General features: G+C 33.3%; 1 protein-coding gene across 1 annotated transcript in view; it reads left to right on the top strand.

The window, feature by feature from the left end:
- Positions 1 to 15,559, top strand: part of ep300b (E1A binding protein p300 b) — a 53,768-nt gene that overhangs the window by 24,985 nt on the left and 13,224 nt on the right. Inside the window, exons 17-22 of the mRNA XM_073833141.1 lie at positions 719 to 837; positions 7,839 to 8,078; positions 9,363 to 9,451; positions 14,626 to 14,706; positions 14,854 to 14,910; positions 15,031 to 15,108. Coding sequence (XP_073689242.1) covers positions 719 to 837; positions 7,839 to 8,078; positions 9,363 to 9,451; positions 14,626 to 14,706; positions 14,854 to 14,910; positions 15,031 to 15,108 — 664 coding nt within the window. The remainder of the gene's footprint in view (positions 1 to 718; positions 838 to 7,838; positions 8,079 to 9,362; positions 9,452 to 14,625; positions 14,707 to 14,853; positions 14,911 to 15,030; positions 15,109 to 15,559) is intronic.

The following is a 15,559-nucleotide window of genomic DNA, read 5'->3' as shown; positions in this document are numbered from 1 at the left end:
GATTAAATCCAAGAGCTTTCTGACCCTCCATAGACAGTAACGTTCAAGGCCCGGAAAGGTAATAAGGACATCATTAAACTAGTCCATGTGACATCAGTGCTTCAACCTTAATTTTACAAAGCTACAAGAATACTTATTATGTGCAAGGAAAACAAAAATAATGACTTTATTCAACAATATCTTTTCTTCCATGTCAGTCTTCAACACATGTTCACCACTGACTATTTTAACAATGTCCTTACTACCTTTCTGGGCCTTAAATTTGTCAGTTGCATTGCTGTCCATGTCAGAAAGCTCTTGAATTTCATCAAAAATATCTTATTTCTCTTTTGAAAATGAGTGAAGGTCTTATGAGTTTGGAACAACATGAAGGTGAGTAATTAATGATGAAATGTGTGAACTATCTCTTTAAGGATCCTGAAGATGCTCTTTTAGAAGTTACATACAGTCATTAACCGAAGCATCTTATAAAACGTAACTAACAAGGATTTATTTTATATTGTGGTTAAATGTATATGATGTCAAAAATAAAGAAAATCACCAGTTCTCATTGCATGAAATCTACTAATTCTGATCTAGAATCAGCAGGTGCTTGTTCCTTTCCTCGGTTCGACATAAAGGACAAACACTGCTTTGAAATCAGTTGTCATGATTTTCATATGAATATGTGCCTGATTCTTGACTCTGCTGCTACCTTTATTTCCTTCCTCTCCATCAGTCTTTAAACCCGATGAGCTCCGCCAGGCTTTAATGCCCACTCTGGAAGCTCTGTACAGACAGGACCCAGAGTCGCTGCCCTTCCGGCAGCCGGTGGACCCCCAGTTACTGGGAATACCCGTACGTATTCGAACTAGTAACAAAACTAACCTGGTAAGGGCCTGCGCTGGCACGCATTACGCTTCAAACAACCTAGCACTTTTCAGTTCTAGTCTCATTCTTTTTTCCTTCCTTTTTTTTTTTTCTTTTTACCTTTACCCCCCCTATCTTTCTCTTTTCTGCCTGCTGTTGTGTGCACTGTGTTTGGATGTGAGAGAGACGTTGCAAGCTTGCTTCTGCAGCGCTTCTGTCAGCAATCGAGTGAATATAAGACAGCGCAGGCTATGAAAATCTGCTCTTGTGCTTGATGTATCTTCATCTCGTCTACACAGAGACAGGAAATTATGTCAGACACAAGTCAAATCAGGAAAATTTAAAGCTGAGTTTGTGATTTATTTTGAATTTAAAACCTTGGATTAATATACCGAGGCATTTTTTTTTGACCAACCCAAAACCACAACTTTGACTCAACCAATGGTGTTTGGCAAGTTTGGGAACGGCTTTTTTTCTTTTTTTTCTTTTAGTCAACCACTGGCAGACAGGATGTGTTTGGAAAACATATAATTAGTTTTTTAATCCAGCTTTGTTGCTAATGCCACAGAGATTAAACTCTTAAGCTTTAAATTTGTTTTATTTATGCTATTTATTTAAACTGAGGATCGTAGTTTTAAGATCATTTCGAATTGGGCTATGAAACAAGAACGTTTTAGTTAAACAGTTATTTGGTGAAAACGAACTGGCACTTTTAACTAGTTAATTTTGAATGTTCAATTGGCATTAGGTTTCAGTTGTTGCTGGTTGTATGGCATCAACAAAATGAAACCACCCTGAAAGATCTCATAGTCTGCGCTGGCTTTATTTCCTTCATTTATTGTGTTGTTTTTGCTCTCATCTGCTTAAACTCCATGTAATTCATTATCTTAACCTGAGCTTCAAGCCATTGTACTTGTTTTATTTTGCCACATAATATCCTCATGCTGAGTTTACCATCATTCCCCAGAGTTATGGCCAGGTATTTTAGCAATAACCAGCATAGCAGATGAAAATTTACTGATTGATCAATGAAATGCATCAAATTTATGCAAAGTACAATTGGCTTTCATTTACATTTTAAAGGATTATTTCACTTCCAGAATAAAAATTTCCTGATATTTACTCAACCTAATGCCATCCAAGATGTTCATGTCTTTCTTTCTTCAGTCAGAAAGAAATGAAGGTTTTTGAGGAAAACATTCCAGGATTTTTTCCACATAGTGGACTTCAATGGTGGCCAATGGGTTGAAGGTCCAAATTGCAGTTTTGGTGCAGCTTCAAAGGGCTCTACATGATCCCAGCTGAGGAAGAACGGTCTTATTTAGTGAAACGGTTATTAATTGAACTGTGTAACAACAAATGCTAGCTGGACTTTACGTAATTAGTCAAAAGGCGGAAGTACCGGCCCTGTGCTTACAAAGTGTGCATGCAAAGAAAGTCAAACTCTGTCTACATAAACGTAAAACAGCTAGGGTTTGGTATTGTTTAAATTGTATTGATTCTGATTCTGCTTGTCGATTCTAATTCTTAGCAATTCCTAGTTTTGATTTCAATAATATAAAAAAAAATCAAACATGTCAAACATAATTTCTCTGTCTTTTTACAAAGTGTTTTGTTGCAGCTGAATAACACGAGCCAGCAGCTTACAGAACAGAAATAATACATGGTTAAAAAACCTACAGCGTGATAATTCAAATAAAAATGAATGATTTACCGGTAGGTGATGCAATGTTGAAACCCTTCTTAAACCTGAAATGATTTTTGTAAATCCATTGGTCAAATGCTGTGTCGCCAACTGACTAATGACTAGTCTAGGTGTGGATGTCCACAAAACTGGACTTTCTGAGTGTATATAATCGGTTGGATATTTTAGAAAGGAAAATTTAAAAGATGAAAAAGAGAAATTAGGGAGAATCAATGAATTGGGAATAATTTATTGCTATTGTGTGAATAATATGTAATCATGTAATCCATAAAAAAGTAACTTGTCTGATTTCCATCCCTCCATGCACTAAAATTGTTTAAAATCACATTAAAGGGGTCCTATTATGCTTTTTTTTACTTTTTGAATTTTGTCAGTGTGTGTGCTGCGTATGTTTGGGTATAAAAAAACATATACAAAGTTACAAATCTCAAAGTCCAATAGATAGATACTTAGTTTAAAAAAAATCCCTTTTCAAGAACTACAACGAACGGCTCCTTTGGACTACAGCGTTTGTTTTCCGGATGTTATAATGTCACAACGCGGCCCATTAGAATATCATTCAAATAAATCCAGAGGTGGGGGATTAGCCTAAATTTTGACGATGTAGCATAGACAGCTGCTTCTGGGATGCTTCAGCAAGCCGCAGGGCGGCTGGTATAAATGCAAGCATTTACTAAAGTGACAATCATCGGTTGCTGCGTCGGAGCCAAGCCGTAGACATGTGCATTGTGTGATAAGTGATTTATTCATCATACAGTGTAGATGGTTTCACTAGCCTTATGGTGGAGCTGGTTTCGGTCATGTAAATAATTAAATAAGTTAACACAATAATGATAATATCATGTATCGGCGATCTCACAGACTGACGATAGGACCAACACTACTGTAGTGTATTATTTACTCACCCTCCATGCATCCTAGGTGTATATGACTTCCTTCTTTCAAACGAATGCAATCGGCGTTATATTAAAAAGTATCCTGGAACTCCCAAGCTTTAGAACGGTGTTTCTCTCCATCAGTCCAAAACAAGTCCAAGTGCATCGATCCAGAATAAAAAGTCCCTCCAGGGGTCAATTAAAGCCTCCTTTAGCGAACCGATGTATTTTTGTAAGAAAAACATCCATATTTAAAACATAAGAATCACTTCAATCTAGCTTGTGCTAACAGTTGTGCACAGAACTTGCTGCTTTGGGAAGGGGCGTAGCGGGACTGAAACGCCGTCTAAGCGGTTTGCCAATCGCAACGCAGTGGCACTACTAACCAATCACAACACATTTAGTTTTTCGGAAGGTGGGCCTTCATCAAACCCGGAACTAATCGAGCCATTTGTGCCAGGCTAGGGAGAAAGCTATTGTAATAATGTAAGATATGTGAAAAATAATGTGTTTTTCGAACCACTGAGCGTGAGAGCATGTTCTAGTGCAGCGGTTCCCAATTCCAGTCCTCGCGACCCACCGCTCTGCACATTTTGTGTGTTTCACGCATCGCTTCCGACGTTTGTTCTATTCCAACGTTACTGCCCTTCGAAGTGGACATCACAGGATATTCCGCCATTATTCATTAGTTCGAAGCGAGCGTATGTGTTCCATTTGAAGGTCATTAAAGCGTGCGAGACGTAATTTTAAATGCATTTATTTACAGATGCACTTATGTCACACTTTTCTAGTAAGTTTCATCTGTGTGTGAAGACGCTACATGCGGTGGCGTAGCGCAAATATGTGAATGAATGTTTCGAAGTATAGTAAACGGATTTCCCCTGCTTAGGGAGCAGGGAGCAATGAACACTTTGCAGGGACCATGTCAATCGGATCGCAGTTCCTGCACGGACCTCACTTCTAATGAGCTGGTTATCTGAATCAGGTGTGTTAACTAAGAGAGACATGCAAAATGTGCAGAGCCCTGGGGTGCGAGGACTGGAATTGGGAACCGCCGTTCTAGTGCACCCCCAAAAGAAGCGAAAGACTTTGCAAAAGAGCATAATAGGACCTCTTTAAAATGCGAACGCAGGAATCGTTAAGCAGAACTTATGCATGTATTTCAACAAATACCTGGTTCTTGGAACTTTAGAACCGGTTCTAGATACCTAACCCAAAAAACAACGATGTTGGACGATTTTGAAGTTGGAGGAGAAAATGAGATCCCTTCCCTACGTTTTTGAACCAAAGTACTTAGATGAAGAACTAACCGTGTGAAACTTTTCCAACGTGATTACGTAATGCGAGAAGTCATAGATGCTAGTGTAAGATGAGAATTTGTGGTTAAGTATGTACCTTTTGTATTTTTTTTTTTTAGAAAATAAAGAATTGTTTTGCTAGATAAGACCCTTATTGGTCAGTTGGGGTCAGTTCTGAACCTGCATTGAAGCTGCAGTTTGCACCTTCAACCGGTTGATTCCCATTGAAGTCCACTATATGGAGAAAAAAACTAGAATGTTTTCCTCAAAAACCTTCATTTCTAAAAAAGAAAGCCTTCAAAAGCTAAAAGACAGATCTTTGATGACATGGGGGTGAGTACATTTCCAGGAAATTTTAATTCTGGAAGCGAACTAATCCTTTAAAGAGCTGAATTTCTTCCACTGATCACTTTGTTGCTTGATGGGATCAGTCGACTGATTCTGTTTCTTAGAATGTGGCGAAAATTGAAATGAATTTCCTGCTTTTCTGGTTATTTGGCTGCTTTATCAGTGGTTTGTTTGAATGAGGCACCGGCCCTATTTTAAGGTGCGCCAAGCAAACATTACAGACAAAGAAGAGAGATGTTTGACCTAAAAATCGAAGTGTCTAAGTAAAGATATGTCTAAAACTAATCATGGACAGCTCAAAGTCATAATCTGTTGGAAAATGTAATACTGTGTCTTGTAAAAAGTCCATCTGATTCTGGGTTTGTTCATTCTCTTTACTGGTCTGAGATTAGTGTTTGTTTGAAACACCTCAGTTTGTCCTGGCATTGTGTCGCCCCCATCGTTTCTGCTTAAAGAACTCACATGGGTGCGTAAACATAGATGAGAGAACCATTATAGTAATTGCTGTCAACATTCATATTTTAATATATGGTTTTGCAGATCTGTCAGATGCTTTCAATGAATCTTTCAATGTGACCCGAACTAAATTTTTAAGAAAGAATCAGAAGTCGGTTCCAAATAATTTGACACTCTGTTGCACACAACCTGAATACGGTGGGGTTGACACCTGAAGGATTGTATTTCTCCAGTGTTTTTGATGATTTGTGCTGTTGGACTGTAAAGAAGTGAGTCCAGCTGTGCTGTGTGGTGTAAATGCTCATAGCTACGCTGCTGTAATTTGATATCGCCCTGCTTGTACCTCAGCTTACTGTACCCTAAACGCTAACCCTGCCAACATCAGCCTAGAAAGCCTCAGTTTATTTGGATTTTTTTGTAGCCAAATGGATTCATTTTGTATTCAGGCTGTCCTCCACATGTGATTATTATTCCACCAAGCCTGGATTTAAAATTAGTAAATGTTTTCTTAAATACAGCTTTGAAGCTGAAAATAATCACAGTGCATAATGAATTGCAGTCATAACGGTTCACAAGTGAATCGTATGAAGAAATGCTGGGCTCATATTTCACCCCGAAATCAAAAGAAAAACACTAAATTATATTTTGCATAAACTTTTGTAAAGCTTATATTTAGGATTTCTCTTTTTTTGCATTGTAGCATCATTGTGACAATTGAGCACAATTGTTTATTCATTTTAATAATAATATTAATTGTTAAAATGATGATGACGATGATGATGGTAATGATGATTATAAAAAATGTAATATTAAAACTTATTGTCTTATTATCATTATGGTAACACATTACAATAAGATTCCATTTGGTACTTATATGCATGTGTATATATGTATTTTATTATTATTATTATTATGAATATTATTAGTTTTAACTAATTATTCCAGCAAGAACTGTATATTATTATAAATATATTTATTATTATTATTATTATTTATTGTAACAATTCTTCCAGCATGTTATATTTATAAATTAATTAATAATAATAATAATAATAATAATAATAATAATAATAATTATGATTATTATTACTACAATAATTTCAGCAAGCAATATAGTTTTGTCCTTAAATGTATGTTAAATACTTTTCAATCATTATATATATTTTTTAAATAAGATTTATTGTGTTATATATATAATTATCAATATAACACATACTAAATCTTATATATAAAATATATATATATATTAAAAAAATATATATTACAATATAACACATACTAAATCTTATATATAAAATATATTAATAAAAAAAAAAATAATAATAAAAAAAAATATATATATATATATATATATATATATATATATATATATATTACAATATAACACATAATAAATCTTATATAAAATATATATATTAAAAAATATATATATATTACAATATAGCACATACTAAATCTTATATATAAAATATATATTAATTTAAAATATAACAATATAACACATAATAAATCTTATATATATAAATAAATAAAATGCATTTACTAACGATGAGCAATACATTTACAGTACTTATTAATCTTTGTTAATGTTAATAAAAACTTATTTTTAATGATGTATAATAACGTTTCAGCATTAACTCAGATTAATAAATGGTTTAGAAGTATTTTTCATTGTTTTTTTTTTAACTAATTTGTTAACAAATGGAACCTGATTGTAAAGTGTTACCATTATTATTAATATTATCATTATTATTATTATTATTATTATTAATCATCATAAATTTAATACTGCAAATACTTTCAGTGACATATACTTACTATTGTGTTTTTAGTAATATATCATTAGCATTGTCATTAATGAAGCTTAATTGTCATGCATATAAAGATATATAAGGGTCTTAAAAATGAGCTCAATTTCTTATGCAAAATCTAATTTTCCTGGCATTTCTTGACATTTTGAATGTGATTCAGACCATATTAGGTTCATATATCTTCGCTCACCCCAGTTTGTCAGTAGCTGTCTGCCGTCATTGCCGCTGGCCCAAAGAATTGTGTGTGTGTTTTTGTGTGTATGTGAGAACAGGAGAGAACTAGGGTACAGATTTGAGTGAGGCAGTGGGAGTCTGTTACGTTTTTCTCTGTTTGTGCATGTGAACCTCTTCTACAGCGCTCAACATTGTCCCCCTGCACCCTCTTCTCTCCCCCCGATTCTCAACCCGCCGGGCCGCCGTCCCTCGCTCTGTCCGACTGCGACTTGATTTCACCTGATGATCTTCATCTGCGATCTGGACTCCTTTGGTTCTCCAGGACTACTTTGACATAGTGAAAAACCCCATGGACTTGTCCACTATCAAGCGTAAGCTGGACACGGGTCAGTACCAGGAGCCGTGGCAGTACGTGGACGACGTGTGGCTGATGTTCAATAACGCCTGGCTGTATAACAGGAAGACGTCACGGGTGTATAAATACTGCTCCAAACTGGCTGAGGTGTTTGAACAGGAAATAGACCCCGTAATGCAGGAGTTGGGCTACTGCTGTGGAAGGAAGGTGAGCTGTGTGTGTTTGTCTCTCTGTGCCACATTTGGTTTTGTTAGGTTTTATAAAAGGAACAGATTCAAATTTCATTGGTTTTAAAGTAACCAAAAAATGCTGCTATATAATATAAAGTTTATTTAATAATATTTAACTATTATTATTACAATAATTTCAGCAAACCGTTTTAACAATAGTTCTTTCAGCAAGAATGTTGCTATTATAAGTACTTGTATTATTTTTATTTTTATTATTATTATTATTATTATTACAATAATTTCAGCAAGCAAAAGTTTTAAGAATATAACTTATTTATTTTTAACAATTCTGTCAGTAAGAATTTTCCATAACTATATTTATATTATTATTATTATTAACAAAAATTCTTCCAGCATGTTATATTGATATAAAAATATTTATTATTATTATTATTATTATTATTATTGCAGTAATTTCAGCAAACAATATTCCTTAAATGTATATTAAATACTACTTTATATAATTCCAGACTTATTTAACAATACAACTTTTATTATTATTATTATTAACAATAATATTTCCAGGAAGAATTTAATTAATATAATAATAATAATAATAATAATAATAATAATAATAATAATAATAATTATTATTATTATTCTAAGTATTATTACAATAATTTCAGCAAACAATATATTTTATTCCTTAAATGGATGTTAAATAATGCAACTTATTATTATTATTATTATTATTATTATGAATTTTAAGAATAATATTTCCATATATATAATATAATATAATATAATATAACAATATAATATAATTTTAATATAATTTAATTTTTATATAAATATATATAAATAACATTTTATTAAGAAGAATTTAAGAACTAAAATATATTGTTTGCTAAAATTATAATAATATAATAATAATAATAATAATAATAATAATTATTATTATTATTATTATTATTATTATTATTTTAGCAAACAATATGTTTTTGTCCTTAAATACTTCTGAATAAAATACCAAACTTTTTTAACAATACAACTATTATTTTATAAAATATAAATAATATGTATGTGTATATGTATGTATGTATGTATGTATGTGTGTATATATGTGTATATTTTTTTTTTATTATAACGAAGTTTTTACCATGGTTAAGTTTGTAGTGTTTGGCACATTATGAGGTAGATTGTGTTTTTTGCTTTATTTGGTCATTATCTGACCAAAACTAATGGTATATTGCTACCCCACTCAAGTTATCCTCTCTTTCTCTCTCTTTAAATCCCTCCATCCCTATTTTTCTTCTATCAGTTGGAGTTTTCTCCTCAGACTCTGTGCTGCTATGGCAAACAGCTGTGCACCATCCCTCGAGACGCTGCGTACTTCAGTTACCAGAACAGGTCAGTATCATACACACTATTATACACGCTCTAGCTGAACACTATGCAGCACAGCCACTAGAATATACAGTTATCAGTCTATTAGAGTAAGAATAACCACTTGAAAGTTCAGAGAGACTTCATTTGGGTCTATATTATTCATACAAACAGAAGCAAGTTATTACATTCACACGAATAGTTATATTATAGTGAATGTGGCCTGATGGGTAATTGCCTGACCTCATCAGGCATGGCATCGCACTATTGTAGATCATTTGCATTTCAGCCTAAAATCAATTTCATGTTGCCTGGCAGCATTAAAAGCGCTGCTGTGAAGCAGCCCAGCGCTAGAATGAAGTATTATGAAAGCTGTTTGTTTTCTGAACACTTTAATGGACACTTTAGGCTACTTCACTACATCTGACACATTCACGTTTGGTTTACATTGTGTATTTGTGGGTAAAAAGATTGAGGTGAGTATTTTTAAGAGGTGTTCATGTGCTTTGTCAAAATGTAAATGCTGTTCTGCTGTGAGCACATCAGGGTTTGTTAAATTTCAGGCCTGTTAATTTGACTTTCGGTGGCGAAATAGACCACATTTCACATCTCTGCTCTTCTTCTGATTTTAAACGGCCATTTTAAAGAGGGCCTGCGTTTCTGACTGCAGGTTTTTTTTTTCAGTTGTTGTTCTTACAATTAACATACTGGCAGGTGTGTTGGCAAGTATTTGTGTTGATTACCTCAGTTGGTAGCTACTAGCACAAAATAACAAAGTGCTAATAAGTAAGAGGCACCAAAACGATTGCAGTGCTTTTCCTCTCTAATGCGTTGGTGAAAATCTTTGCCAGTTTTCTGAGTTGCATCATCTTAGATCCTAACAGCAAAATAGGCTGGCAAAGACTTTCACCAGAATCAGAGGTTTTGGCGTAAACAAATTTGGCTTGTGCAAAGCTTAAGATTTTGTATAACTTTGGCTACCTTAGATTTAATCTGAACTGTGCTTTGGTTATATAAAAAAAGCTACGTAAAACATGTAAAATATGTGGTATAAGGTCACATTGTAGCCAAAATTAAAATAAGAAATAAGATTTCAATTTAAAACATAAAGACTGTTACAATTTCATTAAGTTAAACACAGCCATTTCCAATACATGTGACTATCATACAAATAAAATAATTAAAAATCTCTTTAAATAGTGTTATGAAATATATAAAAAAAAGAAAAAAAAAAAAAAAACAGAAGATACTGGTTTATTATTATTATTATTATTATTATTATTATTATTATTATTATTATTATTATTATTATAATAAAAACATTGAAAATAAATAATGACAATTAAATTGTTGTTAGTACCTTTTATTTTTACTGTTTTAATGAATAAAATAAATGGTTGTGTAAATATATCACTTATGACATTGCATGTTATATTAGAGCAAAATAATAATATGATAATAATGTAATATAAAAAATTTTCGTATCTAATTCCGATACAAATTTATTAAACAAATGTAATATAACAATGTTATCTTAAGTATTTTATTACAATGTTATTTATTATTATTATTATTATTAAATAATGTAATATAACAACAATTGAATGTCATAATAATCCAGATTAAAAATCTAATAAAAATAAAAGTTGTAATATAATGTACGGTATGAAATGTTATTATATTAAAAGTAAAAGGTTATGATATAAAATAACATAAGATACTGGTTTATTATTATTATTATTATTATTGTTATTAAAGCATTGAAACAAATTATGACATTTCAATTGTTATAAACTTAGATTTGTACTGTTTTAAATATTACATTATTTGATCATGAAAAATGTTGAAATAAAAGGATGTGTGTATTAGTGTTGTCAAAAATATCGATATTTCGATAAATATCGATACTGAAATATCTGAACGATACCAATACTAATTTCCCGAAGTATCGATACTAGCCGAGATGTCACTTTCACTTCTACACTACACGTGACCGCAGTGCCTCTCATTCAAGTGAAGCGAACAGAAAGGCGAGCGCAGGACCCCGCGACCGGCTTTGTTTGATAAAGAACACAGCAGGAGTGCTATCTGGAAATATTTCGGATATGAAACAAATGAACATGGAAAGCCGAAGTACACAAGCAAGCCAATATGTCAGAGTTGTTACTGAGCAGTGCTATCAAAAGGCGCTAACACCACTAATTTCGCAAAATTTATTTTTTAAATCACACGATTCCACTTTCTGAATGCTTTGAAAACACAGTGCTTAACAATTACAACAATTCACCTGTCGTAATAAATAAAAAAGACAAATATCTGAAGAAAAACACACTAACAAGCATAAAATACAGTGTTTCTGCTATTTATTCTGCCGTGGAGGTGTTTAGTGTCCCGCCAACAGCAGCAGCAGCAGCAAGTGCCTTCAGCAGAGTCCCGCGTTCAGATGCACGCAGCTTATAGGTACTGGGCTGGCAGCAAAGCCCCAGCTAAAGTAATTACCATGAATGTGGCGGGGAAAAAGTAAGGAGATATTCAAATTATTTATTAATAAACTAGTATTTTCTGAGTCAGTGTCGCAAAGATGAAGTTGATAATCCTAACTCGCCATCTGCTCGGACGCGCTTTTAAAGCCTAAATGCATTTTTATGGATTAGGCCTAATAAAAGAGTTTTGTTTCCGATTTGAATTATTTCGTTTTACAGTAGTGAAGTAATAATTAAAAGTGAATTTATTACTCTTACATTTATGAGCAGAAATAAAGTTTCACGTGGCGCTTTGCACCTCATGTCCTGCAAAGCTTTCATTCTCCGCACAAACGATTGGATATGTGCCTATTTGTAGCCTACACATTTATCTAAGTTAAACGATTAAACTAATATTCTGATATGCTTTCAGTTTTTATTTGTTTATTTATATATATAAATAAACAAATAAAAACTGAAAGCATATCAGAATATTAGTTTAATCGTTGCCGCTGTTTAATAAGCGGCTGGCCGCTTTGTCGTTACTTTAAAAAACAAAAACTTGAATTTCACAAATAAAACATGTTCCAAATATATTCCTAAATTAACTTTATAAACTAAAGAAACGAAAATAAATGTAATTACTTTGCTATTAAAAACAGCAGCTGTGCAATGGGGAAGAGAAGGAGAACTCGGGCCAGTAATTCTGATGCGCTGTTGAGTTTTTTTTTTTTTTTGCAACGATTGTTTGTAGCCCATTTAACTCTTATTTAGGCTGCTTTCTTATTTAAATGTATTATTTCGTTGATTTATTTTAGCGTTTTGTAGGCTGCTTGTTCACCGACGGAATTGCTAAAGTTTGTGAATAATGTTTGAGCCTCATTTATTTATCTATATAAAACACCGCGCCACTGCTGTGGTAAAAAATCTGCCACCATCACAGCCATACAGTTCCTACCCTTCATAAATGCGTGCACTACATGTTGTATTTAAATCTAAATTACAGATTGTATTTGAACATCAAATAAAGTATGAAGCTCAAACTCAAATGAAGTTAAGAAGCTGAACAGGGCTGTAGCAGTGTACATATGCATATACCTCATTGTCATGTTCTAGACTATATTTATTTTTAAATTAAAAAAGAAATTTTCCTCCTTAATAGTGTGGTAGTTTTTTTCTCTGTGGTATCGAAAGTAGTATCGAATATCGATATTTTTCAAGGTATCGTATCGAAGTTAGAAATTCCAGTATCGTGACAACACTAGTGTGTATATGTGTATATATATAACACGTATGACATTGCATGTTATATTATAGCATAATTAAAAAATGGTAATATAATATAACAAAAATGTATTATATTATTTTGATTCAAATTTTGTTAAAAATAAAATGTTATAATATAACAATGTTATGTTATTAAGGGTTATTACGGTGTTATTTTTTATTATTAAATAGGTTATAATATAAAATAACAGAAGATACTGCATTATTATTGTTATTATCAAAACATTGAAAACAAATTATGACAATTAGTCATTATAACCTTTTATGTTTACGGTTTTACTGTAATCGTACATTATTTTTTATTAAAAAACTTAAAACAAAAGGTTGTATATGTAACACTTTTGACATTGCATGTTTTATTATATAATAATAATACGGTAATAATAATGTAATATAACAACAATTTACACTTTTTTTTCTGATTCAAAATCTGTTAATGTACTATAACAATGTTATGTTATTAATATTTTTAAATGTATTAAAAACAAAAGGTTATAAAATAGCAAGATACTGGTTTGTTATTATTATTATTATTATTATTATTATTATTAAAAGATTGAAAACTAATTATGACAATTAAAACCTTTTATTTTTACTGTTTTAATGTAATCTATCATCAAATTATGATTATTAAGAAATCTTACAAATGTAAGATGATAATGTCATATTCCAATGGTCCTTTATTTTCTTTATGCAATTTTTTTTACATTGTTTTTGGGCTAAAATGTGACCCTGGATATGTATTGTGAAATTCACCCAAAAAGTACGACATTTCTAAGACTTCATTGAAGCTGCCAACTTCAGGGCGTACTAACTGTTTATGTTTTAGCATCGAATCTTGAGACCCTCTTTAAAATGTCCTGAAAGGATGATGGGTCTCTGTTGCTCCTGTTCTCATTCTTCTCATCAGTTCGTTCACTCAGTCCATTGTTGTCCCTCGCTCCTCTGGGCGTCACGCTTGTTTTCGAGCTCATGGGACGCAAGGGCGACCGTCTGTGCTTTTGCCTCGGCTTCCTGCTCTCTCTCTTTTGGTTTAGTTTTCTTCTTCTACATCTGACCCACCCCTCCACCTGTCCAACACGTAGCTCTCTTTGTCCCTCATAACGGTTTTGTTTCTCACACTTTTTTAAAATATTCATTCTGCCCTCCTGCCCCCCCCCTTCCCTTTCTCTCCCTCCTTTTTTAACGCTTGTGATGTCTGCATTGGCCTGCTTTGATGTGACCAATCATCCGCTCCGAAATTTACACGCAACCAATCAATCAATCTGCCCACACAAAAAACCTGCTTCATGATTGGCTGCTCCCGGCGACGAACCTGCCTTCTCCTGTGTGCCTGTCTCCTGGCCTGCCCTGCCCTGATTGGTGGCTGCTTCCACGTGCCCTCACTGTGATTGGCTGTGCTCTTGGCGAACGGTCTAGTTCACCCAAATATGGGCTTCTTGCTGACAGGTACCACTTCTGCGAGAAGTGTTTCAACGAAATCCAAGGGGAGAATGTATCCCTGGGGGACGATCCGACCCAGCCTCAAACGTGAGTAACCATCTAAATGTTTGTGTTTTCATCTTCTGCTTCATTGTTATTGTCGTGATGCTGTTCCTCCAGAGAGTGATCGTTTGGTGATTCTCATGACCCACTCGATTGGGCGGCTTCTCGTTGTCTCTTGTTTTCTCTCCTCAGGTCCATCAATAAAGATCAGTTTCAAAGGAAAAAGAACGACACCCTCGACCCTGAACTGTATGTACATATTTTCTCCATCCAAATGTGTCATCTCAGTTCGCTTGTTCTGAAGTTTTAGTCAAGGCGTGGATTCGCTGTCATCGTCTGACCTTTGTTTTTTTTGTTCTTCCTTGGCAGACTGTTGGAATGTGGTGATTGTGGTCGGAAAATGCATCAGATATGCGCTCTGCACAATGAGACGATATGGCCGTCAGGGTGAGAAATTTTATTTAAGCACACTTTTAATTGACGCATTCTACTGGAAAATAGGGCTTACAAAATAGTGTTAGTGAATGCAAGGCTTTAGCTGAGAAAGTGAAACGTAATATAAAATTACTTTTTCATTAATCTTTATTATATGAGGTTTACCAGGTTTTTTTATGTTAAATACAACCCTGGTTCATGAATCTGAAGCAATAAATGTGACCGTGGACCACAAACCAGTCATAAGGGTCAATTTTTTTTTGAAACTGAGATTTATACATCATCTGAAAGCTGAATAAATAATGTTTGGCTGAGATGCAACTATTTGAAAATCTGGAATCTGAGGGTGCAAAAAAATCTAAATACTGAGAAAATTGCCTTTAATAATATGCATTGCTAAGAACCTAACTGGACAATTTTAATCAAAAATAAAGTTTTGATATATTCATGGTAGGAATTTTAC

The sequence above is a fragment of the Garra rufa genome, chromosome 1, assembly GCF_049309525.1.
Source record: "Garra rufa chromosome 1, GarRuf1.0, whole genome shotgun sequence".
Classification (NCBI taxonomy): Eukaryota; Metazoa; Chordata; class Actinopteri; order Cypriniformes; family Cyprinidae; genus Garra; species Garra rufa.
This window is presented reverse-complemented; position numbering and strand designations above follow the sequence as displayed.